At 40.4% G+C, this 25611-nt stretch overlaps 1 protein-coding gene across 1 annotated transcript in view; it reads left to right on the top strand.

The window, feature by feature from the left end:
* The window catches only part of GTF2B (general transcription factor IIB), a 31012-nt gene extending 12308 nt beyond the window's left edge, over positions 1–18704 (top strand). The window contains exons 3-7 of the mRNA XM_044004062.1: positions 12077–12210; positions 15035–15181; positions 15318–15447; positions 16275–16556; positions 18216–18704. Coding sequence (XP_043859997.1) covers positions 12077–12210; positions 15035–15181; positions 15318–15447; positions 16275–16556; positions 18216–18349 — 827 coding nt within the window. The 3' untranslated portion in view covers positions 18350–18704. The remainder of the gene's footprint in view (positions 1–12076; positions 12211–15034; positions 15182–15317; positions 15448–16274; positions 16557–18215) is intronic.
* Positions 18705–25611: the final 6907 nt, after the last annotated feature.

The following is a 25611-nucleotide window of genomic DNA, read 5'->3' on the forward strand; positions in this document are numbered from 1 at the left end:
AGGTGACTTGTCCCCAGGGTTACACACTTTGTGACTTGTCCCCAGGGTTACACAGCTAGTAAGTGTCTGAGGTGAACTTTGAACTCGGGTCCTCCCAAGTTCAGTTACTTATCTACTGCACCACCTATCTGTCCCAGGAAACTTAGTAACTGCATAGCGGAGTTGGGTATTCTTCTTTGGGACAACAGCATGAACAAAAATAGGACATCATAAGCATTGTGCTTAAGGGGAGCAGAGGAAAGTGTCCTTGAGGAAGGTGGTACATGTGGAAAGAAACTTGCTCATGAAGCCAGTGTATGGAAGCCCTGGAAAGCTGGGCAGAAGAGATTGTTGTGCGCCGGCTGTTAAATAAGAGTATCATAGACTTCTGAGTTGGCTAAAATCGCGGGGTGTTATGACTCAGTGGAAAGGTAACTATTTATTACACTTGTCGCTGAACCGAAGTTCAGTTGAGAGCTCTGCTGTTTATTGCTGTATAACCTTGGGGAAGTCCCTTTAATGTCCATGAACTTTGGTTCCTTAGCTGTAAAGTGGCAATTTGGGGTTAGGTGGCTTCCAAGTTTCTTTCTTGCTCTAGATCTATGATTCTGACTGGATTAGAGGGGAAGAGGCTAGAAATGGGAAGAATAACCAGGACTAAATCACTTTGTACCTGTCTCATGCATTTATATATTAAACCATGCAGGTCTTCTCTGTACTAGGTTTTAAGCTCCTGGAGGGCATTTTGTCTTAATGTCTTTTTTTCTGAGTCACCCTAGGACCATGTCAGAGTTTATTTAGTGGGTAAATGTCCAATGAACTGAATGGCATGAATAAATCAAGTTAGATGACCCTTGTAAAGTACTGTGCAAGCCTCAAAGCTGTATTAAGTCAGGTACAGGCAGTGGCTATAAAACTAAAGAGGTGATGCAGAACCTGAGGGGGAAAGGTCACACAATTCAGGGACCAGTTAGATAGAGAGGATGAATGTGAAGATTATCGTGAAATCCTGAGATGAAAGCCAAGGCAGAAGGACCTGAGTGGACATCTAGTCCAGCGCCTTTCTTGATGTAGCAGTCTTTTTTGTTGCATCTATGTCAGGTGGTCATTAAACTTCCATTGATGGGGCATTCATGACATTTTTAAAATCAAATTAACCAGTGCCTTATCCATCTTTTTTATTTTTTTTTCATAAAACCAGCTCCTAGATTTATTTATTAGCTTAATAGTGTTTTTACTTTCAGTCTTTTAATCTCACCTTGGATTTTCAGGATTTCCAATTTGGTGCTCAATTAGAGATTTTTAATTTGTTCTTTTTCTAGTTTTTTAAGTTGCACTCACAATTCATTGATCTGTTCTTTTTCCATTTTGTTGACGTAAGAATTTATAGAGAAATAGATTTCCCCCTAAATACTGCTTTGGCTGCATCCCATACATTTTGGTATGTTGTCTCATTGTTGTCATTCTTTTTAATGAAATTATTGATTATTTCTGTGATTTGTTCTTTGACCCACTTATTCTTTAGGATTAGATTAGTTTCCAATTAATTTTTAATGTATCTTTCCACTGCCCTTTGTTAAATGTTATTTTTAGTGCATTATGATTTGAGAAGAGTATATTTCATATTTATGCCTTCCTGCATTTGGTTTTGAGGATTTTATGCCCTAAAACATGCTCCGTTTTTGTGTATATGCTGCTGAGAAAAAGGTATATTCCTTTCTGTTCCCATTCATTTTTCTCCAAAGGTCTACCATATCGAACTTCTCTAATATTCTATTATCTCCTTAGTTTTTCTTTTCTTTATAATTCACTTAACTTCTCCTTTAAGAATTTGGATGCTATAACCTACTTGATAGGAGATAGAACTTGCTGATACAAGAATCATTTCTTCCCTACTTCCTCATATTTACTCATCCTTCTCTTTTGTGGATTGTGCTTGTTCCTTAAATTTGAGGTGGTAGAGGGAGGCAAGAGAAGTAAGACCAGAGAGTGGGACCTTTGATTGGTCGGGGTGGGGGGGGGGTTGTTATACTTTGATCAAAGCTAATTGGTTAGCATCATTTTATTCCATTGGTTGGCATGACTTGAGAATGGTCTAAATTAAAATGAACTCTACCCACTGCATAAGGGAAGAGTATGCAAAAGACCCTCTCTGAAGGGCAAAGGCAGAGGTCCACTATTTAGGTGTGGATGGTTTGACTGAGCTAGACAAAAGAACCAATCTGCATTTCTTTTGTTCCCTTGGGTTTGTCCCAGGCCAGAACTGAACTTTCTGGAATGGGGGGAGGGGGGAGATGCCTGAAACCAATCTCCCGGTCCCCCCAAGAAATCCATTATTAATAATTATTTTCTCACACTACATAATCTTTTTTTTTTTTTCACACTACATAATCTTCTTAGAAAATATACTTGGTTTTTTTGTTTTAAATGTTGAACATGTTAAAAAATTTCACTAGATGGCAGCATATTCATACTTTAACAAACCACATGTTTTGAAATTTATGTTCATAGATTTTATAAACTTGTGATCAAGTGACTTCTGAAATTATAGCATTTTTTGTTTCTAATATTCATATGTTAGGCTCATGGTTTCTCTTTTATTATTTATTCTTTATTTGCCTTGCCTTCCCAAAGCCATCGTGTAAACTCCCTGAGGGCATGCAGTCTTACATTTTAGTCCCTAAAACAAATTAGCATATAGTATCCTACACATATGGAAATATGCAGTCACTTGTTGGTTTAGCTGTTCAGTATACTGGGAAATGACAACAACAACACTTCTTTGCATTGGCTAATAGTTTTTATTTGATCTTTTATTACTGTTAGTAATAATTTGCACGTGCACAGTCCTTTAAGGTGGCGAGAGTTCACACTTAGAGCACTTTGAGGTTCACACAATACTTTCCTTCACAGCATCCCTAATATCTTCATTTTATAAATGAGGAAATTCAGACTCAGGTTTTGACTTGCCCCAGGTCACTGCTAGGAAACGGCAGAGCAGGCCTTTCAAACACATTTCCTTACTTCAGATGCAGTACCTTTTCTTTTTAATGCTGCCTGTCCCCAGTGAAGGATAGATTGATGTTCTGAAAGCCATTCACAGACCCTTTGCTTTCATTGAGTTGATGGTCCTGAAACAAACTGAGGAGGTAAAACTTGTGACCACAGACAAGTCTCTTTCCCAAGTCTTTGAGCTTTAGTTTCCTCATCTGTAAAATGGGGGTGATGATACTTATGCTGTATCTCGGCCATTGTGAGAAAAGCTCTTTCCAAAGAAAATGCTAAATAAAATAAGTTATTGGGGTTGTGACAGCCTGGAAATTTGGTATTAGCCAGTATCTATCACAGTTCCTAAAAAAGAAAGAATCCAAAATTAATTTGGTTATGATTAACTTTATTAACTGTCGTCTTTTATTATAGTAGTTAGAATTTTATCTGAAATTTATACAAGCCTAGGAAGCTCTGGAGCTTCTTTATCCCCATGAAAAAGTGAAACTGGGTAGCTTCTGATTTCCTTCCCTACTGTGAATCTGCAGCCTTGGGCATAAGTGAGATCACTGAATAATAGGATTCTAGAGATATGAGGGGCTGCTGTTTATTGTTTTGTGAAGGTTTTTAAAGTTAAATGCACCTAAAAGGAACTTTAAAAGAAAGTGTTCAATAAATCTCACTCCTCCCCCCCCCAGGTAAAATAAAACTTAATTGAAATTGAGAACTTTATGCTCTGCATATAATTTTGTTTATTTAAAAAGTTATGTTAGGTGTGGTTATTTTGTTTTATTTATCAGTTTTCATTCAAAAATTTTCTTTCCTTCCCAATAAGAAGACCTCATTTTATGTAGCGCCTTTCTTTCAGAAGACTCCAAGAATGTTACATATGTGTACCTCACAAAAGCCAATTTGCTGACTTTGCCAAGATCACAGATTTGTGTAACTCCATTCCTTATCTAGCAGGCTCCAAATGATGGTCTGAATTACAAACAGTTGCCTTGATGCTGCTGCGAGTTTCAGGTACTTGTAGATGAGAAGTCACTATGACCTGTGGACTAAATGGGGTCAAAAACAAAGTTCTGGATAGCGGTCTTTTCTTATTTCCTTTTTTCTTTTTTTTGGACAGGATTGCTAACCTAATAAACAAGGGGAATGCTTGTAGATAACTAGCTTTTAGCAAAACTTGTGATGAAGTATTTGATACTATCCTTGTGAAGAGAGTAGAGGTATGTGGATTAGATCTGACTAGAGTCCAATTGATTCAGAAGTGTTTCAGTGGTTGTGAATGGTTTATTGTCAGTGTGGAGTATCTCAGGGCTCTGTGCTGTTGAACATTGCTGTCAGTGACTTGGATAAAGACTTAGATGGTGTACTTAGCATAGTGCTGTGAGGGATAGCTAACTCATTGGGTGATAGAATCAGTATCCAAAAGGATCTTGACAGATTATTTCACTGGGTTAGAGCTAAGATAATCAAATTCAGTAAGGATCAATGTAAAGTGTTGCACTTGGGAACAAAAAATCAAATCCTCCCAAGTACAAGGTGTAGGGGAGGCAACAATTCTTCTGAAAAAAAAAAGATAAGTCTTAGTGGACTGAGAGCTCAGGATGACTTACTAGAGTAATTTATGGCAACCAAAAAGCTATTTTGATCTTGTGCTGCCTTTGGAGGGTCATAGGCTCCCCAAAATTTGATGTGATAGTCCCACTGGACACTGCTGTTTAAAAAGGATGTTGATGAGCATGTTGGGAAGAGGGCACTCTGGACTGAAGGACTTCAAGAGCAAACAAACCAAGGATCTCTTGCCGGGCACTGGGCATGTTTTTTAGCTTAGAGATCATTCAGGAGACCATTACAGCTCCTTTCAAGGATTCAAAGGGGGAGGAAGGACTAGAACCAGGAGCAGTGAGTGGAAATGGCCAAGAGGCCAATTTAATTTAGACTGATACCAGGAAAAACTTATACTGCCAGTGAAGGCCGACCAGAAGAGGAATGAGCTGCCTAGAGATGCTGTGGGTTCCCTGGCTCAGGGGGCTCTCTTCAGGCAGAGAAGATGATGACCACCAAGGTCGTGCGCAAAGCACTGGCAATATGGGTAGAAAAAGAAGACGGTGCCTAGTATAAAAAAAAATTATTAACTAGCTAATCTTACTCTGAAAAATGTATAACTGTGCTTATATGAAAATTATAACTTTAGAAAAATTATAATTGGGCCATAAGTCCTGCCACGGTCGCCATTCAACTGTAAAAATGTTTTACTAACTTAGGGGCCTAATTTGACTGGGGGCCTAATTTGGGGGCTTTTTTTGACTATTTGGCTATCTGACTGCTATTAATTTAATATGGGCTGTTTATAAAGTTCTACCACACTTGCTCCTCCCAAATTGATAAGCAAAAGATTAAGAAGCCTCTTAATTAAATAATCAAAGCAGAATTTATTTATAAAAATCGATGTAAACGATAAGGTTTAAGAAATGCAAATTATACAACCTGTCTGCTTTTAATATAATAGTGGCGCGTCTCTTTCCACCCGCTGCGCCTGGAACTTTAGCTTCCTCCTGCGTGCCAACGGACCTTCTTCTAGCATTGCCCTCATTGTAAAGCCCCCCTGCTCCATACTCTTGCCAACCCCCCTGAAAAGCCTCTTACTGTTGTGGCCTCCTTCCCTGCTCTTACTCTTGGCTTTTTCTCCGTCTCCCCCTCAGCGTCCCAAGCATCCCTTTCTCACCGACCTCTCAGCGTCTCTGGTCTCCCTTTTTATTCTCTCTCTCTCTCTCAGGTGAAATCAGGGGCTGGCCGCCCCCAGGGTCAGCTGGGCCCATGCTCCCCCAACCCCAGCCTCTCGGAGGGTTTTCATGCACTTTTCTTCCACACAGCTTAGCCCAGCTCAGAGCGTGCCCCCTACCCCCCCCCCCCCCCAGCTCGGCTTGTGGAGCCTGAGGTTAATTTCAGCGCCCACACTGGTCTCTGAATCCTCACTTGCTGACCGGGGAATTTCAGCTGAGGACCTCCAAAAGATAATGGATCTCCTTTCTTGTCATTTCCATGAACAAAATGACATCAGTTTTGGGGGTTGAAGAAGTCTAAGTCTCTGACAGTGTCAGAGACATGAGAATTGAAAACCTCCATTGTTTCTGTAGCCACACCTGAGGTGGAGGAGAGAACTGAGGTGCCTTCAGGGACAGTTGCCAGGTCACAGACAGGAAAGGATTTCTTCCATGCGCTGTGACTGTGGAGGGCGCAATGCCTGGAACTCTTTGTCCTCCCTGTCCTTCAGTGGCAGTGGGTACAGTGGCCACCTCTCCACTGGAGCTGCTCACCCAGATGTTGGTGGGGGGTGGTCCGGGACTCCGGTTTAACCTGCCCATCAGTGGCCTCTGTTCAGCATTGGGGTGGCAGGACCCTTTTTAAGGCTGACAGTCTTTGCAACCTGTAGCAGAAGTGATATTGAGTCAGTGTCACAAGTTTCACCTTCCAAATCAGCCTGTGTCAGGCCTCTTTTGTGCTTTGCAGTTGTAAAGTATTGTCCCCATTTTATAGAGCTAAGAGAGTTTAGGAGAATGAAGAAATTTGTCCAAGATTACACAACTAGTAAGTGGCTAGACTCTAACCCAAGTAACCGACTCTAAATCCAGGTTTTTTCCCCACCACTGCACGGTTTAAGCATGATTGTCTGTGAATACACGAAAGACAAGTGCTTTTTAAAATGAGACCTTTTCTTTATGGAAAACTTTTTAGATGTTAATGTCCAAAGATCAAGGTGTGGTTGAGAACATGAACTGATAAAATTTGGCACTTGGTTTTCTATTTTTAGAACTTTAAAGCATACTTGATATACTTGTTGCTGGCAGATTGACAGATTTGTTCCTCATCAAAAGGTATCCACATCTATGGGTAAATATAATTTGTTATAGTAAGTGAAACTTTGAGATGATCCCATGATCCATATATAGTATTTTTCTGGAGGAACATGTAAACATTTGCTTTCCTCAAGTATTCTTTAAAAGATTTGCTGTTCTTAGATTGCGTAAGATTTTCTTGTTTCCCTTACTCATGAACTTACCTTCTTGGTTTGGTGGTTTTTCACAAAGCATTTTGTGATTTTAGTGTTGGAAATTTAAACTCTTGTAAATGTAATGTCTTGAACGAGTATATGTATATTTGAAAACATTTACAAGCAACTGGTTGGTAACTCAAACCACAGTTACTTGAGTGAGTCATTTAGGTTATTCTCCATGTATGGAAAAATTATGTCACTGCCCAGTGCTGAGTGTTCTATTTATGCCATGCAAGATTTAATTTAAAAGTCCAGTTGGATTTCTTTAAGGTACAGCAAGCAGTAAGAGGACTTGTCATATGTCAGAAATTACTCTTGGGCCAGAAGAGGAACACTGTATATTCAGACATTCCCATACACAGTGGGGAAGTGTGTAAATAAATTACATGTTTGGAGACATTACACACATACCTACACACACATACACACCCCCCACTCCCCTCCTACATACACTCATACACATACACCTACACACCTATACATTGTGGGTGTGCCTATACACACCCCTATACGTGTGTGCATACGGAAATGTGAACACATCTACCTTTCTTTGATAATATCTTCTGTTTTCCTTAATGTTCACACAATTTTAATTTCTTTCAGTAGGTACCCTTTAGTTCACTCCACAGTCACATAGGTCTTTTGCAAATGTTTCTTCTAACTCTTCTACAATCCTGGCTGGGACTGTGCTATAACAGTGTTTATTTTAAAAGTCATTGTGGGGGGCAGCTAGGTGGCACAGTGGATAAAGCACCAGCCCTGGATTCAGGAGGACCTGAGTTCAAATCCAACCTCAGACACTTGATACTTACTAGCTGTGTGACCCTGGGCAAGTCACTTAACCCTCATTGCCTTGCAAAAAAAAAAAAAGTCAATGGATGCCATTCCAGCGAGTAGTTACCTGTTAATACCTTTCCAGTTTTTATACAGTATTTCCTTCACATACCCTACAGTGCAGCTTAGCTTTACTGTTCTTGACACATGATGTGACATCTCGAAGCCTCATCTTTGCCTCTAAGAATCCCTAGTTTTCTCTGAATCTCAGCTAAAGCATTTGTCTAAATGAGGCTTTCCCTGATGCCCCCCAGTTATCCTGTACTTTTGTACACTTGTGTGTATTCATGTATATCTGTATATTGTCTCTGCCAGTGAAGTGGAACCTACGTTCTGAGAGCAGGGATTGTTTCATTTTTGTTTTTGAGCTGCATCTTAAAGAAAGGGGAAGGATTGAGACAAAGGTAAGAATGGAAAGCATGCCACACCTGTGAGACTGCCACGGCAAAGGCATGGAGACAGGACAAAAGGAAGAGCACTGAGGCTGGGAAGGGGCTGGAGCCAGGTTGTGAGGGCTTTTTTATAGCTTCTCCTAAAGGCACGAGGGAGCCCACTGGCCTTGATGGAGTAAGGGAGTGAGCTGGTCAGATCTGCTCTTAGGAAAATCGCTGGCAGGAGCGTGTGGATGACCTGGGGTGAGGAGGCACCAGAGAGGTGAAGGGTGGTGGGGCAGGCAGCCTTTTGTTCACTTGGATCTGCCATCATGACGTACAAGTGGCTGATGGTCCAGACTTTTCTCTCTGTGATTCTTGTCCCCCTCCTCCCGTAAAGCTTCCATAGAGGGTGGAGGTAGTGCACTTCTTACTACCTGCCCAGCCTGTCTTCCCTTCCAGTCATATGTTTTCTGGATGAAAAATTCCACATCATTTTTGTGAATATGTCATTGTTGGTAATGAGTCAGCCCCCTTATACCCAACAAGGGTTTCTCTGTTGTCCTTTGGGTCCTGCAGACATGGCTCTGGGGGGATTGTTTGGGCCATGGCAGTTCATTCCTTCAGATTCAACAACAAACATTGCATCCCTACAAATCCACTGCTCAAGTCTGGGTGGGATCATAACTTCCTGTTTTCATAGGAGGTGATAAATAAGGTTGCATATGATTGTGTGCTTTCTAATGTCTCAACCAATGCAGTTTTTGCCAAGATGTCATTAATAGGATCATCATAATTGGTCCCTGCTATAGTATTCAACCAATTACTCCTCTATAAAATTCTTTTGTTTGTTTTGTTTTTTGGTGAGGCTATGGGGGTTAAGTGACTTGCCCAGGGTCACACAGCTAGTAAGTGTTAAGTGTCTGAGGCCGGATTTGAACTCAGGTCCTCCTGACTCCAGGGCCGGTGCTCTATCCACTGCGCCACCTAGCTGCCCTATAAAATTCTAATGTATAATATCATCCACCTCTGCAGGCTCAAAACCTGAGACGGCCCAAGCCATCTCCTCCATTTGTACCTTCTGGTCTGTCTGCCCCGAATGTTGCATCTTCTCCTTCTGTCTTCAGACCAACAGGTTTTCATATCCTAAACCCTTTTCTTTACTTCACACACTTTCCTTTAGCTCTTCTCTCGCTGCTAAATTTGTAGGGAGAGCAGTCTATACTGACTGCTTCTACTTGATCTCCACCTAACAGCTGGTTCCTGAAACTCCAGCAGTTTGACTCCCATCCCAACTACTATTGGAAATGTCCTTACCGAGGTCACCAGCGATCCTCTTCAGGCCGAGCGTGATCTCCTTTTCTCATCGTCCTTGTAGTATTCGATCACTTCTTCCTTGAGAGCTCCGCTTCCATCAGCACTAGCAGCCGTGACGGGAACACGAAATTAAAGCCATTCACCAAGAGCTCCCTCTTCTTCGCTGCCTATCACTTGGGTACCTTCTGGCATTGTCTCCTCCTTGACCTCTGTCTTATATGAAGAGGTGGCCCTGCTGGACAAGGCCAACCCTCATGTGGAAGGGATCCCATTCCTTCCCATTTCCTCCAGCAGAATGCTGCTCTGTAATTCCCATTCTCAGTAGTCTTCAAGTCTCTCCGTGTTTACTGGCTTCTTCTTTACTGCCTATAAATAGGCCTGTGTCTTCCCCATCCTCAAAAAATTATCTCCTGTCTCTCTTGCTGGCGTCAACAACGGGTGCCTCTTTTCCTCTCATTCTCTATAATCTGACTTTTGCCCTCCTTGTTCAACCAGAACTACACCCTCTGGCGTTACTCTGGTTGCCAGATCCGATGGCCTTTTTTCGATCCTCATTCTTATTGACCTCTGCAACCTTTTGACACAGTCGCCCTCTTATTCAGTCTCTCCAGGTTTTTGTGGCACTCTTCTATCTTGGCTTTTCTTCCTATCTGACCTCCTCCTCAGAATCTCTATCCAGGTCATATCATTGGCTGGCCCACAAGGCCCTGTCTTGGGCCCTCTTCTTCCTCTATACTCGGAGATCTCATTAACTCCCATAGACTCAGTTATCTCTATGCCGATGGTCCTCTTATCTTCTTATGCAGCCCTAACCCTTGCTGATCTAGTGTCACATCTCTAATTGCCTGTTGGACACTGGAACTGAATGTCCCATATTCACCCCCAAAACTCCTCCCCGCTTCCAAACTTCTCTTTTACTGGCAAGGGTACCACCATCTTCCCGTTCCCATGGACTTGCAACCTGGCTATCATTCTTGACTTGTCACTCATATTCAGTCTGCTGCCATGGCCTATCAATTTTACCTTCATATGGAGAGAGGGCCTACTATGTGCCAGGCACTGTACTAAGTTCTTTACAATTGTTCTCTATTATTCCTATTTTATAGATTAAGGAAACTGAGGCAAATAGATTAAATGACTGGCCCAGGTCACAAAGCTAGTAAATATGAGGTAGGATTTGAACTCAGGTCTTCCTTACTCCAGCTGTCTTGTAACATCTCTCCTATACATTGCCTTCTCTGACATGCCCCCTCCTTCCCCATCCCTCCCCCACCAATGCCCTCATCACCCCATATCTGGATTCTTGTAATGTCCTGCTGGTGGGTTGTCAGAAGTGATCTTCCAAAAGTGCAGGTCTGTCCATATTAACTCTCTACAGCCCGAATACATTACAGGGTCAGGTATAAAATCCTCTGTTTATCATTCAAAGCCCTTAATAACTAGGCCTCTCTCTTCTTGTGCCTCCTCCAGTTCATGTCTGGATAGCCTCTGTTTCCTCGGTGATCCCCTGTGCCTGGAATGATGTCCTCATGTCTACCTCCTGCCCTTCTTAATTCTAGTCAGTGCCTTCTCCCTGTTGATCATGATACTTTTTCTTTGTATGCTTGTTTGTGCACGTGTGTAGTTTGTGTTGTGTGTCCCCATGAGACTGGGCTTGAGAGCAAAGACTTTGCCTTTGTATCCTCAGCACTTAGCATAGTGCCTGACACTTAGTGAACATCAATCAGCTACTGACAACCAGGCTGGACTACGGGTTATTCCCCAGCCTGATCCAGGACTCTTCTGTACCCATTTATCCATAGAATCTATCCCCTCATTACTGACATGTCTCCCTCATCCTCTGTCTGGTTACTCCTCCTTGAAACTCCAGCTTGGGTTATACCTCCTCTTTGAAGCTTTTCCTGACACCCCCAGCTCCCCAAAACCATCTCTCCCTCCTCGTTAGATCAGTCTGTGATTTGCATTCTACTTTGTCTCGTGCAAGTTTTTGGCATGTTCTCTCCTTTTAGTTGATAAAGTCAGCAGCTCTGATTTTTCATCTTTGTGTTACCAACTCTATACACAGATCAGTCATTTAATAAATGTCTGTATTGAATTATTCTTATAACATTAGTGCTACATCCCCATAATGCTGCGTATAGGGTTGTGTATTTCAGAAATGATGACATTAGGGCAAGGTGATTAACAATAATTATAATAAGCAATGCAAGGTGGAGTGAAAGTTAGCCTAAAGTTAAAAAAGATGAGGTCAGCGGGAAAGACAATTGTGGTTGCTCTGTGTGTGTGTGTGTGTGTGTGTGTGTGTGTGTGTGTGTGTGTGTGTGTAGCACGTGTGTGCGCTCACGCATTCAGTCTTTTTTAAGGTAGTATAGTATCTCTTACTTCAAAACAAGCCCCTAGGAGGATAAGCTGATGTCTGCATCCACAGAGAAAAGTGAAAATTATAACCTGACTTAGGTATTTATAGGGTGTTCAGAAAACAGAAATTTGATGATTAAATTTAGAATCGTCTATATTGCTTCTCTAGGTGATCGTGTTATAGACGTGGGATCTGAGTGGAGAACATTCAGCAATGACAAAGCAACCAAAGACCCATCTCGGGTAGGAGACTCTCAGAATCCTCTCTTGAGTGATGGAGACTTGACTACAATGATTGGCAAGGTATGTTCTCTCTTTTGTGCTCCACTTGCCATTGGCAGAAGGACTAAATTATAACACTTCGTTTTCAGCCATAAGAAGAAACGTGAACTAAATCAAAAATTCTCTTAACATCACAGGGTTTTTTTAATGTGGATTTGTTTCTCTCTCTTAAAAATGGAAGTGTGATGGAAAAGGGAAGAAATGGAGTGAGTTGTGAAGATATGTGTAAACTTTATAGCCTCTGAGTAATTTTTGCCTGGTAATGTTTGCATCCCTGTCACTAAAGGAGCACACATCTCAGGGCAAAAGATGCCTCTGTTACAAGGTGACTGTGTCCCTTTTTTTTTTTTTCTGCTGTCTTATCTTAGAGTGCAAGGAAGGTCAGCCAGGAACTTAACATGGTCGGAAAGGTCCCCAAAGCAGCTACTGTTTTATGAGGAATCTACATAATGGGTTCTTTGTTCTTGGAGAGTTTGAAAAAATTCTGCTATGAAATTGGAACAGGTGCTTGGTCTTTTTTGGTTTTGGGGGGGAAGTTGAAACTTTGTTTCACTAGGTCGAGATGGATCGAACCTGTGTAGATGTGTGTCCTTTGATTTGGGGGTTTTGATTTTCTAGTTATTTACTTTTCTTATTTAAGTGGCACAAAAATCTGCAAATAACTCACTCAGATATCTAAACTGAAAATGTTAGTAGTAAGTGAATAGTGCCTGGAGGCCATAGGTGTTCTACATGAATAGGTATCTACAATAATTCACTTTTTTAAAAGGAGGGGGGTTTTTTGTTTGTTTGGTTTACATTCTGAATACCAAACAAGTAGAAAAGAATTTAATATGAAACTATATTGATGTACATATAACTTTCAAAGTGTGCTTCTTGGGGCAGCTAGGTGGCACAGTGGATAAAGCACTAGCCCTGGATTCAGGAGGATCTGAGTTCAAATGTGGCCTCAGACACTTGACACTAGCTGTGTGACCTTGGAGGGAAAAACACACACACACACACACACACACACACACACACACACACACAAAGTGTACTCCTTGTTTTAGATTCTTTCTGACGTCCTTCTGTTCTTTTCTGAAAATTTAAAAAATACTTATCTTTTTTTCTTTTCTTTTTCCTTTTGGCTATTATGTCCCTTCCTTCCTTTTGGCTATTATGTCCCTTCCTTCCTCCCTATAGTGGGGGTTAGGGGTGTGATGGGAGGTAAAAGGGAGAAAAGAGAAACAAAGCTCTTGTAACAAATATTCCTAGTCAAGAAAAGGACATCTACGCATTGGCCCATTGTCTGTGCATCCTTCTTCACCTCTAATCCATAATTCACTAGGAGGAGGAGTATAGCCCTTCTGCTTTGGTCTTCTGGAATTGTGGTTGGTCATTAGATCAGAGTTCTAAAATTGTTTGTTCTTTACCATGTTGTTATTGTTGTATAAATTGTTCTCATTCTTCTCACTTCCCTCTGCATCATTTCATACAAGTCTGCCCAGGTTTCTCTGTAACCATCACTTTCATCATTTCTTACAGCAGAAGAGTATTCCATTGCATTTATGTATCAGAATTTGTTCAGCCATTTCCCAGTTGAACACTTTGACTTTGTAGGTCTTTGCTATGAATGTTTTTCTATTTACGGCCTCCCTCTCTCCCTCCCTCCCTCTCTCTCTCATTCACATACACACCTCTGAAGATGTACACACCCATCTACACAAAAAGAGACACATACACTTACATAACATAAAGAGAGGGAGGCTGATTGTATTGCTGAGTGAAAGGATATGCAGTTTCAATGACTGGACATAGTTTCAAATTGCTTTTTGGAATGGCTAGATCAACTCACCTTTTGTTGGCATTGCATTAGTATGCCTGGTTTCAAAAAAGCCCCTCTTCTGATTGTCTTTTTCCCTTTTTTGCCAACTTTGCCCATCTGGTAGCTATAAGGAAGAACCTAAGAGATACTTAAGTTGTATTTTTCTAATTACTAGTGATTTGGAGCATTTTTTGAAAGATGGCTGTTAATAGTTGGGATTTTTGTCCCTTAAAAACAGCCTTTTCGTATACATTTTGAAGAACAGTTCTTGATTTTATAAATTTGGCTCAGTTGCTTGAATATCTTGACTACTGGATGTCTAACAGAGAAGCTTGATGAAAAGATTCCTTCATCTTCCAGTTTTAACTATATTGGATTTGTGTAAAAAAATAGGATTTTTATATAATAAAAATCTTTTTATTTTCTTTAATTCTCTCTGTCCCTTGTTTGGGCATGAACTCTTTCCCTTTCCATAATTGCAATTGCCTTCTTTGTTCTTATGATTTATGGTGTGATCTGTTATACCTAAGTCATATATTTATTTGGAGCTAATTTTGGTACATGATATAAGGTATTGGTCAATTCCTAATTTTTTCCAAACTGCTTCTTGCAGTTTTTGTCCTTACCCAAGTAGTTGGGATTTGGGGGTTTCTTGAGTACTAAGCTACTGGTATTTATTTGCTTAAGTTTGTTGTATATCTAATATACTGATCAACCTCTCAATTTTTTAGTTATTACCAAATTGTTTTGATGATTACTGCCTTGTGACATAGCTTGAGATGAAGTACTGCTAAGATTGTCCCTTCCTTTACCTCCTTTTCCCCTATTGAGATTCTTGACTTCTTGTTCCTCCAGATGAATTTTGTTACTATTTTGTGTAACTATAAAGTAATTTTTTGGTATGGCACTGAATACATAAATTAAGTAAATACTCTTATTTTAAAATTTGTATCGAATGTTTGTAATTTTGCTGTTTATACAGCTCTCACTGTAAAGAACCTTATTTATAACTATGATCTAAACAAACTTATTCTGTAGGGTACAGGAGCAGCGAGCTTTGACGAATTTGGAAATTCAAAATATCAAAATCGCAGAACTATGAGCAGTTCTGATCGTGCAATGATGAATGCTTTCAAAGAAATTACTACCATGGCAGACAGAATCAACCTCCCTCGAAATATAGTTGTAAGTTCATGTCTACCTCTCTTAAATTGTGCTGGCATTGACTTAGTTAGCATAATATAATGAGCATGTGAATTTTTGATATTGTGGCTAATTAAATGGCCTAGAGTTAATTAAACGTAGTTTCTTTGCTTTGAAGGATCGAACAAATAATTTATTCAAGCAAGTATATGAACAGAAGAGCCTGAAGGGGAGAGCTAATGATGCCATAGCTTCTGCTTGTCTCTATATTGCCTGTAGACAAGAGGGTGTTCCTAGAACATTTAAAGGTATGTCACCTACATTAGATTTATTATCCAAAACATGTTAATTTCATAGATGCTGGTTAGAAACAGGTTCCAAGTACATTATCTTTTCTCAGCAGTAGCTTAAATAGTGTCTTTACAGACACCTTATTTTTGGTAGGCTTTTTCATAATGCAGTTTGACCTACTTGAGTATCATCTTTGTATTTTCCTTTGTTACTTGGATTAGACAGTTTTCAACCTTTTTGTCCTTTATTTAATTGGATATTTTGTTTGGTTAATTTTTTTAATACCAAGTGTGCTTATCAAAACAGAATGTTTTGATATATTGACTGCATTATCTTTTAGTTAAAGCTTGGTGACATAGGATAGGCCTTGTGGAGTAATAAATCAGGCGCCTTCGACTTAAACCGGAGAACCTTTGCATTCTTCTGGAAGTGCTAACAGATCTCTGTCCCACTCTTGTTCCCTTGAGATAAACAGGGAATCCTCAATTCCTTCCATGTTCAGTTCTTCAGGAGAAATCTTGATATTTTTTAATTACTCACTTGTGGAATTTCTGAAATAACTTTTTGTCACTTAATCAGAGAGTCACATGATATAACAATGATTCTTGTGTTCATGATGTTTACGGTTTGCAAAAAACTTTTCCTCAGAATAGCACTGTTAGGTAGTTTGGACGTGATTATTCCTGTTTGTGGATGAGGAAGCTAAAATTTTGATGAATGTTAAATGATCAGAGTGTCAGAATTTGAATGCATTCTCTTGTTACAGCCTCATACTTCCCTCTTTAAGCAAATAGTGTGATGTAAATTACAGCTAAAGCTGCTTGTATCTTGTTTCTGTCTTCAGAAATATGTGCTGTGTCACGGATTTCCAAGAAAGAAATAGGCCGGTGTTTTAAGCTAATTTTGAAGGCTTTAGAAACCAGCGTGGATTTGATCACAACAGGAGATTTCATGTCAAGATTTTGTTCAAATCTTGGTCTTCCCAAACAAGTCCAGATGGCAGCTACGCATATTGCCCGGAAGGCCGTGGAACTGGACCTAGTGCCTGGCAGGAGCCCCATTTCTGTGGCTGCTGCAGCAATTTACATGGCCTCCCAAGCCTCTGCCGAGAAAAGGACACAAAAAGGTAAGTGTTTCATGAGCTGAACTGGTTAACTGTAGCATCAGTATTTTTAAAAGGGAAGAAAATGAGGCCCGGAGTGCATAGGCGATAACCTGGCAAAGCAGTTTGAGTGACTGGTGATTTCAAAACTTAGAAAATATGATTTATAGAGATGTGATGTCCCCAGGACATAGCTCTGCCCTGAAGAGGTACACTGGTGTCTTAGCAGACTGGGTTTGTTTGTTTTTTTTTTTTCCTTAATAGTATTTTATTTTTTTCCAATTACATGTAAGAATAGTTTTCAACAACATTTTTATAATATTTTGAGTTCCAGATTCCCCCCCCTGCCCCAGGACAGTAAACAATCTGATATAGCTTATATATGTACAATCACATTAAACATATTTTCACATTAGTCATGTTATGAAAGAAGAATCAGAACAAAAAGGGAATCTCAAGAAAGAATTTAAAACAACAGAAAGTAAAAACAGTACGGTTCAATCTGTATTCAGATTCCACAGTTGTTTTTGTTTTGTTTTGGTTTTTCTGGTTATGAAGAGCATTTTCCATCCTTTGGAATTGTCTTGGATCGTTGTACTGCTGAAAAAAGCAAAGTCTATCACAGCTGATCATCACACACTATTGCTGTTACTCTGTTCAGTGTTGGCCTGGTTTTGCTCACTTCACTCAGCATCAGTCCACTTAAGTCTTTCCAGATTTTTCTGAAATCTGCCTGTTCATCATTTCTTATACTACAGTAGTATTTCATTACATCCATATACCACAACTTGTTCAGCCATTCCCCAGTTGATGGGCATCCCCTCAATTTCCAATTCTTTGCTACCACAAAGAGAGCGGCTATAAATATTTTTGTACGTGTGGATCCTTTTCTCTTCTTTATCATTTCTTTGGGATACAGACCTAGTAGTGGTATTACTTGGTCAAAGGGTATGCACAGTTCCGTACCCCTTTGGGCATAGTTCCAAATTGCTTTCCAGAATGGTTGGATCAGTTCAGAACTCCACCAACAATGCATTAGTGTTCCAGTTTTCCCACATCCCCTCCAACATCTAATATTTTCCCTTTTTGCCATATTTGCCAACCTGATAGGTGTGTACCTCAGAGTCGTTTTAATTTGTGTAGTGATTTAGAGCATTTTTTTCATATGGCAATAGATAGCTTTGATTTCTTCTGAAAACTGCCTGTTCATATGCTTTGATCATTTCTCAATTGGGGAATGACTTGTAGTTTTATAAATTTGATTCAGCTCTCTATATATTTTAGAAATGAGGCCCTTTTCAGAAATACTGCCTGTAAAAATTGTTTCCCATATTTCTGCTTTCCTTCTAATCTTGGCTGCGTTGGTTTTGTTTGTGCAAAAACCTTTTAATTTAATGTAATCAAAATGATCTATTTTGCATTTCATAATATTTTCTATTTCTTGTTCGGTCTAAAATTCTTCTCCTCTCCATAAATCTGAGAGGTAAACTACTCCTTCCTCTCCTAATTTGCCTGTGGTACAACCCTTTATGAGCCAACTGGGATTTTAAGTGGTGCTCAGTCATGTAACTGATGGAAATGCTTTCAACACTGCCTAGAGTAGGAGCTTACCTCTCATCAGCTTCTGGGAAAATCCCCTTTCTGATAGGAAGGCCTGACTTGTTTTTCGTTTTGGGCTCTTAGAAATTGGAGATATTGCTGGGGTTGCTGACGTCACGATTCGGCAGTCTTACAGACTCATCTATCCTCGTGCCCCAGACCTGTTTCCTGCGGACTTCAAATTCGACACCCCTGTGGACAAGCTGCCCCAACTGTAAATTGCTACCTGCACGTTCAGCTTTCATGGACATTGAACTTGCCTGTTGTAAGAACTGTATAAAGTACTTGGATTGAGCCTTCCTCATGTGAGGTTGGAGAAACAAGCCTGAGGATGCAACAGGATAGAGCAGAGTGCACATTCCAAGGCTGAGCAACATAAGTGTGTGGCATTTTGTATATATTAGTGGAAGTAAATATTTAATGACAGTTAAGATTAATTTCTTATTGTATTTCATTTCTTTTGTAGCATTCTAGTAAAATGTATTTTGGAAAATATTTGAAATTATGTAATTCCTGAATAAATCATTTTCCAAAAATAATTTGTTGTTCCACAAATCATGTATTTCATTGTGTATAATAAAGCAAGTCTGAAACAGGATAATTTCATAATCTTGACAGTTGTTTTCCCGTCTAGCATGGCAGAGAGACAAGGCCAAAGATATTTATGGCCAGTTAATGAAGATATACAATAGGAGGAGGAGATCCCAAGTATACCAAGTATCTGTTCCTGGAATGTGAACAAAGCCAAAATTGTCCCAAACATTTTCTTGTTACTCAGAAGAGAAAGTGACAATGTTCCCTGTTTGGCTTTTTCCCTCATCTTATTTTTATGGCCGTCTTTTGTTCTTACGTGACTTCACTTTCAAATGCGTCACCCTTCTCCCCTCAACAAAGAATGAAAGAGAGAGGCGGTTCAGCGAAATCTTCCATCCCAGCACCCCTGGTATTCTGTCTCATCACACTTCCCTCACTTTCGCATAAATGAGGGGCTTTCCTCTGGAGCCAAGCTTGGTCAACTAATATGCCGCATGAAGTTCTAAAGCCCTGACTTTTGACACCACTGCCTTGTTACCCTGTATATTTGCAAAGAACAATGTATGAAGATACAAAGTAGTCCAAGACGTACAAAATAGCCACCAAATACTCAGGTATCAGGGAAATGGTATGGCTATAGTTAACATTACTGTCGTTTTTAGGTTTTCAGAGTTGGATTAATTACCACATTAACACTACAACAAGTAGTAAGTGAAATAGGAAAATAGTTGTGATGTTTGTCCTTGTGTACGAGTTGAATAATTTTGAGTGCTTGTATCGCGGGATTACCAAGATGTATGTGAGAGTTCCTTCCCTTGGAGTTTTACAGCCTAATAGGATAAGGGACAAGTACACAAATGTGAGTCTAATGAAGATAGGACAGGCTATGAAGGATCGTGAGTGGGACAAACACAGTTGGAGTATAGCAGTGGTATTCTAGCCTGGGATGTTCCAAAAATGCTTCAGGAGTAAGTAACAGCCATGGTCTTTAGAAGTGCATGGAGGGGGGGGGGGCAGCTAGGTGGCACAGTGGATAGAGCACCGGCCCTGGAGTCAGGAGGATCTGAGTTCAAATCCGGCCTCAGACACTTGACACTTACTAGCTGTGTGACCCTGGGCAAGTCACAACCCCAACTGCCTCACCAAAAAAAAAAAAAAAGTGCATGGGAGTTTGATTGGTGGACCAAGTTATCCTGGTGGTTGGAAGTGTAAGAGAAAGGGTGCATTTGGAGAATAAACCCAGTTTGCATGGCACCATTAGGATGCAAGCTAGGTTGAAGTTGGGGGAGGGACTGGAACAATCCTTTATAGATCCGAAAAAGGCCTCTGGGGATAGGTCATCCAACCTGGTTTTAGAAGAAAAGATCTTTATCTGGACATGTAAAATTAAAGTCAATGGTGAGAAAAGCAGTTTAGAAGAAGCATAGCTAGAGAGAGAGTTGTATAATGTCTTCATAAGAGGTAGTGATCGATGCCATGAGATCACGAAAAAAGGAGGATATAGACCCATTTAGGAAAATGAAAAGGAGATGGAAGAATGTGAAGTGTAAGCAGTGTTGTGCCAAGGAGATGGGCTTTTAAAAGAAGTCAGCATGAAGGAGAGTTGGGGGAGATTACTGAGGAAGAAGACGGGTTCAATTTAGTCATTCACTCCAAGGTGAGGGATTTCAGGAGAGTGTCATAAGTCAGATTGCAAGGATTTATGGGGTGAGGAGGAAAGGAAATTTACAGACAATGCAAGGAGGGACAGGGGGACAGTACCAAAGGATGGATTCCAAAATGAAGGAAGCAGCAGCCTAGAGGGGATGGAATCAAGAGCACTTACCTGCCTACCTTAGAAGAATCTGGGGAGTTTTACAAATGGTGCAGAGGGGACCTAGGGCAGAGATGGGGAGGGCCTTCAATTTCAGGCAAAGAATGCAAGTTTCCTTAGGCTTAAGGACAGCATCAAAACATAAACAGGGCAGAGGAGGGTTTGAAAGTTGAGAGGTGATAAGTGGAGAGGGGGAGGCAAGGTAGGAGGCTGTCCTGTAGTCCAGGTGCTTGGGGATTGGGGTTCCTGGTGTGGAGGCTGGATCCACAAGCACTTACTGAGTGCCTAGTTAAGTGCCAAATGCACATGACTAGGGATCCAAGAGTTACAATTGGGTGGAGAAGAGCACTAGTAAGGTGGGAGCAGCAGGGAAGCCTTCCAACCACCTTCATGAAGGTGGTGCTTGAGGTTGAGTTGGAAGGAATCGAGGCAAGGGGGAAGTTAACACTCGTTCCAGGCATAGGGGAAATCCAGGGCACAAAGACATAGAGATGGAATATCATGTGTGTGTGAGGAAATGTAGGAAGGCTCCGGTGTGCCTGGACTATGGAATCCATAGAGGTGAGAGGCAGGAAATGGTATGTGAAGGGAGGGAGAAAAAAATAAGCAAACAGGAAGATTTTAAAGGCCATTAGTGGGTACAGTGAATCAGGAAGAGCCGAGTTCAAATAAGGCCTCAGCTACTAGGTTTGTGACCCTGGACAAGTCATTTTACTTCTGCCTCAGTTTCCTCGTCTGTAAAATGGAGATGATAATGGCACTTATCCCTGCTGCTGGTGGTGATAAAATGAAAGTTTTGAAAGCACTTTGCAAACCTTAAAGCACTATATAAATGGAAGCTATTACTTTGAACATATGTTGAAAGAGAAACCTGAGTCCCTGAGTAATAATGAATTTACTAAGCTAGGTAATCATTCAATAAATTGATGGTCAGTGGTTGCTTTAAATAGTCCTTGAAAGGGGATTCCCTTGACTACTGAAAATCAACCCTGATCTATGGACATTTAATAAGGCATTGTGGGGGCAGCTAGGTGGCGCAGTGGATAGAGCACCGGCCCTGGAATCAGGAGGACCTGAGTTCAAATCCGGCCTCAGACACTTAACACTAGCTGTGTGACCCTGGGCAAGTCACTTAACCCCAATTGCCTCACTAAAAAAAAAAAATAAATAAGGCATTGTGGCTTGATGGATCATGAGACTCGGCCTTCAGCAACCTGGACAGGGGATCCGTCACCATCCAGACCATTCTTCATGAGCTGGGTCACCCTAAACTCTAATGGAGGGGTACAAGGACAGGTCCTCTTTTCCGCAGGGTAAGAACCAGTATAGACTGGATTCTGTTTATGCTCTAAAAAGAAGGTCTCCTAGTTGGTTGGGGTCTGGCCTGAGATGGAAGAGCATGTTCCCTGAGGGTCAGAGGTAATCTCAATCAGCTATGACCTTTGGAGGTCAACCATCCACCAGAGCTAGGTCTCAATGAAGAAACAGGAGAAAAAAAACTCGGATCCTAATTTAATAATTGCTTATTAACACGAGACTAGGTGGTCCCACTTGAGGTGGGGGAATGGGGATGGTGTTCAGAAAGAAGTGGGGAAGGTTTTGGCACGTAAATTCTACTCTGGACATGTTTGTTTTGAATTGCTGTTAAGACATCCATGTAGACATGTCCTATGGATCTAGAGCTCAAAATGGGAGAGAGCAATCAAGACTAAAGAGATTTGGGGGTCATCTGCAGGGATCTGGTAGTAGTTAGAACCTATGGAGGAATTGTCTTGGGATAGAAGAACAGCCTCGGGAAACACCCACTTTAAAGAGCTGGATAAAGGAGGAGTGGGTGAGATAGAGCAATTATATCTCTTAGGCTGAAGTGCCCAGAAGGGGAAGCATAGTTGGAACCAAATACTACAAAGGGGGTATGCTAACTAGACCAGTAAGTTTGGTTTTGACTCCTGGGAAAATGCTAGACTATATTGTTAAAGAGATGGTTAATGAATAATCCAGAAAGGAAAACAGTGATTATAAAGAGTCAGCATGGCTTCATATCAAGAGTAACCTCATTTCCTTTTTGTCAGGGTTATTAGACTAATATATCAGGGAAACTGTCATTTGCTTTACTGAAATATAGGCAGTTTCTCATGCTTTTTTTCATGGACAGGATGGAAAAATGTGGGCTAGACATGAATGCAATTAAACTAATTCAGAGCTTCTTGAATTTTTAGACTCAAAAAATGATGTTGATCTTGGCATTAGGTCCCTGGTGAAGTGCCCCAGGGACTTGTGCTTAGCTCTGGGTTATTTCATATTTTTAGCCATTCAGTTCAACAAATGTCGCAGACTATTAGAATGCTTGTTCGCCAGCAGTCATCTACTCCAATCCATACTCCAGAAAAAGACTCTCAGTACTATTGTGCTATAAGAAAACACAAGCAAGATGGTTTCAGAAAAGCCTGAGAAGATTTATATGAACGGATGCTAAGTGAAATAAGCAGAACCACAACTAACTGCAAAAGATTCAGCTACTCAGATCAAGACAAACTCAGATCTAAGCAATCCCAAAGGAATCATGCTACCCCCAGAGAGAGAACTGATGAATTCTGACTACAGATTGAAGCATATTTTTTTCACTTTCTTTGGGTTTTTTTGCTGTTTGTTTATTTTTGCAGCATGGCTAATATGGAAATCTGTTTTGCATGACTTTACATATTTAGAATTGATATAATTTTTCTTGCCTTCTCAGTGGGTGGAGAAGGGGCATAAGAGAATTTGGAAATAAAGCAAAATTAATGAATGTTAAAAATAGATAAGAGGTGGGGCAGCTAGGTGGCTCAGTGGATAAAGCACTGGTCTTGGATTCAGGAGGACCTGAGTTCAAATTCAGCCTCAGACACTTGACAGTTACTAGCTGTGTGACCCTGGGCAAGTCACTTAACCCTCATTGCCCAGCCCCCCCCCCAAAAAAAATTAATAAGAGGGAAAAAAGACTCCCCACACCATACTGTATGTAGTCCTCCCTATTATAATGCCATTGACAAGTGGTGATCCATTTTTTTTCTTAAAGAGCTCCAGTACAGAAGAAACTTTTCATGTGTGAGAAAACAATTATTAATAATGGATTTCTTGGGGGGACCCAGAGATAAGTTTCAGTCCTTTCTCCTGCCCCCTAAACCCCTCCAGAAAGTCCAATCCTCGAGGAACTTCAGCAGATCTTGTTTGGGACAAACCCAGGGGAACAAAAGAAAAGGAGATAGACTTTTTTCAGATGAACTGCTGTCTAGCTCTGCATTCCTATCTTATATTGATGACACTGATTCTGTGAACCTGAGTGTAAGAGTTTGTGTTTATCCCTTTTATTTAATATTTTATTTTTTCCAGTTACACATAAAAATATTTTTAACATTCTTTTTTTTTTTTTAATGTTCCAAATTCTCTCTCTCCCTTCCCTGCCCACTCCTTGAGATGGCAAGCAATTTGATATAGGTTATACATGCACATTCATGCAAACCATATTAGTCATTATCATTAAAGAAAACACAGATTAAAAAAACACAATAAAGTTGTAAAAAATATGCTTCAATCTGCATTCAGACTTCATCAGTTCTTTCTCTGGAGGTGGATAAGAGTTTTCACCATAGGTCATTTGGAATTATATCATTGTATTGCTGAGAATAGCCAAGTCATTCACAGTTGATCATTATAAAATATTGTTATTGCTGTGTACAATATTCTCCTGGTTCTACTCATTTCACTTTGCATCAGTTTATGAAAGTCTTTCCCAGGTTTTCCTGGAGTATTCTTGCTTATCATTTCTTATAGCACAATAGCATTCCATCATAATCATAGACCACAACTTGTTTAGCCATTCCCCAATTAATGGGGAATGTCAATTTCCAGTTCTTTGACTCCACAAAAAAAGCTGCTAGAAATATTTTTGTGCATATGGGCCTTTGTCCTTTTTTTTAATCTCTTTGGGGTACAAACATAGTAGTGTTATTGCTGGGTCAAAGAATATGCATGGTGTTATAGTCCTTTGGGCATAGTTTCAAATTGCTCTCTAGAATGTATTCTTTTTGTGTGTGTGTATGTGGGGGGGGGGTTTAAGTGAGGCAATTGGGGTTAAGTGACTTGCTCAGGGTCACACAGCTAGTTAAGTATTAAGTGTCTGAAGCCGGATTTGAACTCAGGTACTCCTGACTCCAGGGCCGGTGCTCTATCCACTGCGCCATCTAGCTGCCCCTAGAATGTATTCTTAAAATTTTGATTCTGTTTTCTATGTATTTGAGAAATGAGGACTTTATCAGAAAAACTTTGTTATTAAATTTCTTCTACAATTACAATTGCTGTGTATTTCCCTCCATCCTATTTTCCCTGTTTTTTCCTCTTCTCCTTTCACCCTGTCCATTCTAAAAAATGTTTTGCTTCTGACCACTGTCTCCCCTAATCTGCCCCATTATATTAGCCCCACCCCTTCTCTTAAAGATGTATTTCTTTTTTGTTTTGTTTTTTGTGGGGTGATGAGGGTTAAGTGACCTAGCCAGGGTCACACAGCTAATAAGTATCAAATGTCTGAGGCCGGATTTAAACTCAGGTCCTCCTGACTCCAGGGCAGGTGCTTTATCCACTGCACCACCTAGCTGTCCCTCATTAAAGATGTATTTCTATACCCAACCGAAAGTGTATTATTCCCTCTTTGAACCAATTCCAATGAGAGTAAGATTCAAATGCCCTCCTCCCCCATCTTCCCCTTCATTGTAAAAGCTCTTCTGCATCTCTTTTATGTGAGAGGATTTACTCTATTCTACTTCTCCCTTTCTCCTTCTCCCAGGGCATTCTTCTCTCTCACCCCTTAATTTTGTTTTTTTAGATATTGTCCCATCATACTCAACTCACACCCATGTCCTCTGTCTATGTATATTTCTCATTGCCCTAACAATGATAAAGTTCTTAGGAGTTACATGTATGAATGTAAATAGTTTAACCTTATTGAACCCCTGATAATTTGTCTTTCCTGTTTATGATTTTTGCTTCTCTTGAGTTTTGTATTTGAAAGTCAGATTTTCTATTCAGTTCCGGATGTGTCAGGAATACTTGAAAGTCCTCTAATTAAATATCCATTTATCCCCCATGATGGATTAT

Source organism: Dromiciops gliroides, chromosome 4, assembly GCF_019393635.1.
Source record: "Dromiciops gliroides isolate mDroGli1 chromosome 4, mDroGli1.pri, whole genome shotgun sequence".
NCBI lineage: Eukaryota > Metazoa > Chordata > Mammalia > Microbiotheria > Microbiotheriidae > Dromiciops > Dromiciops gliroides.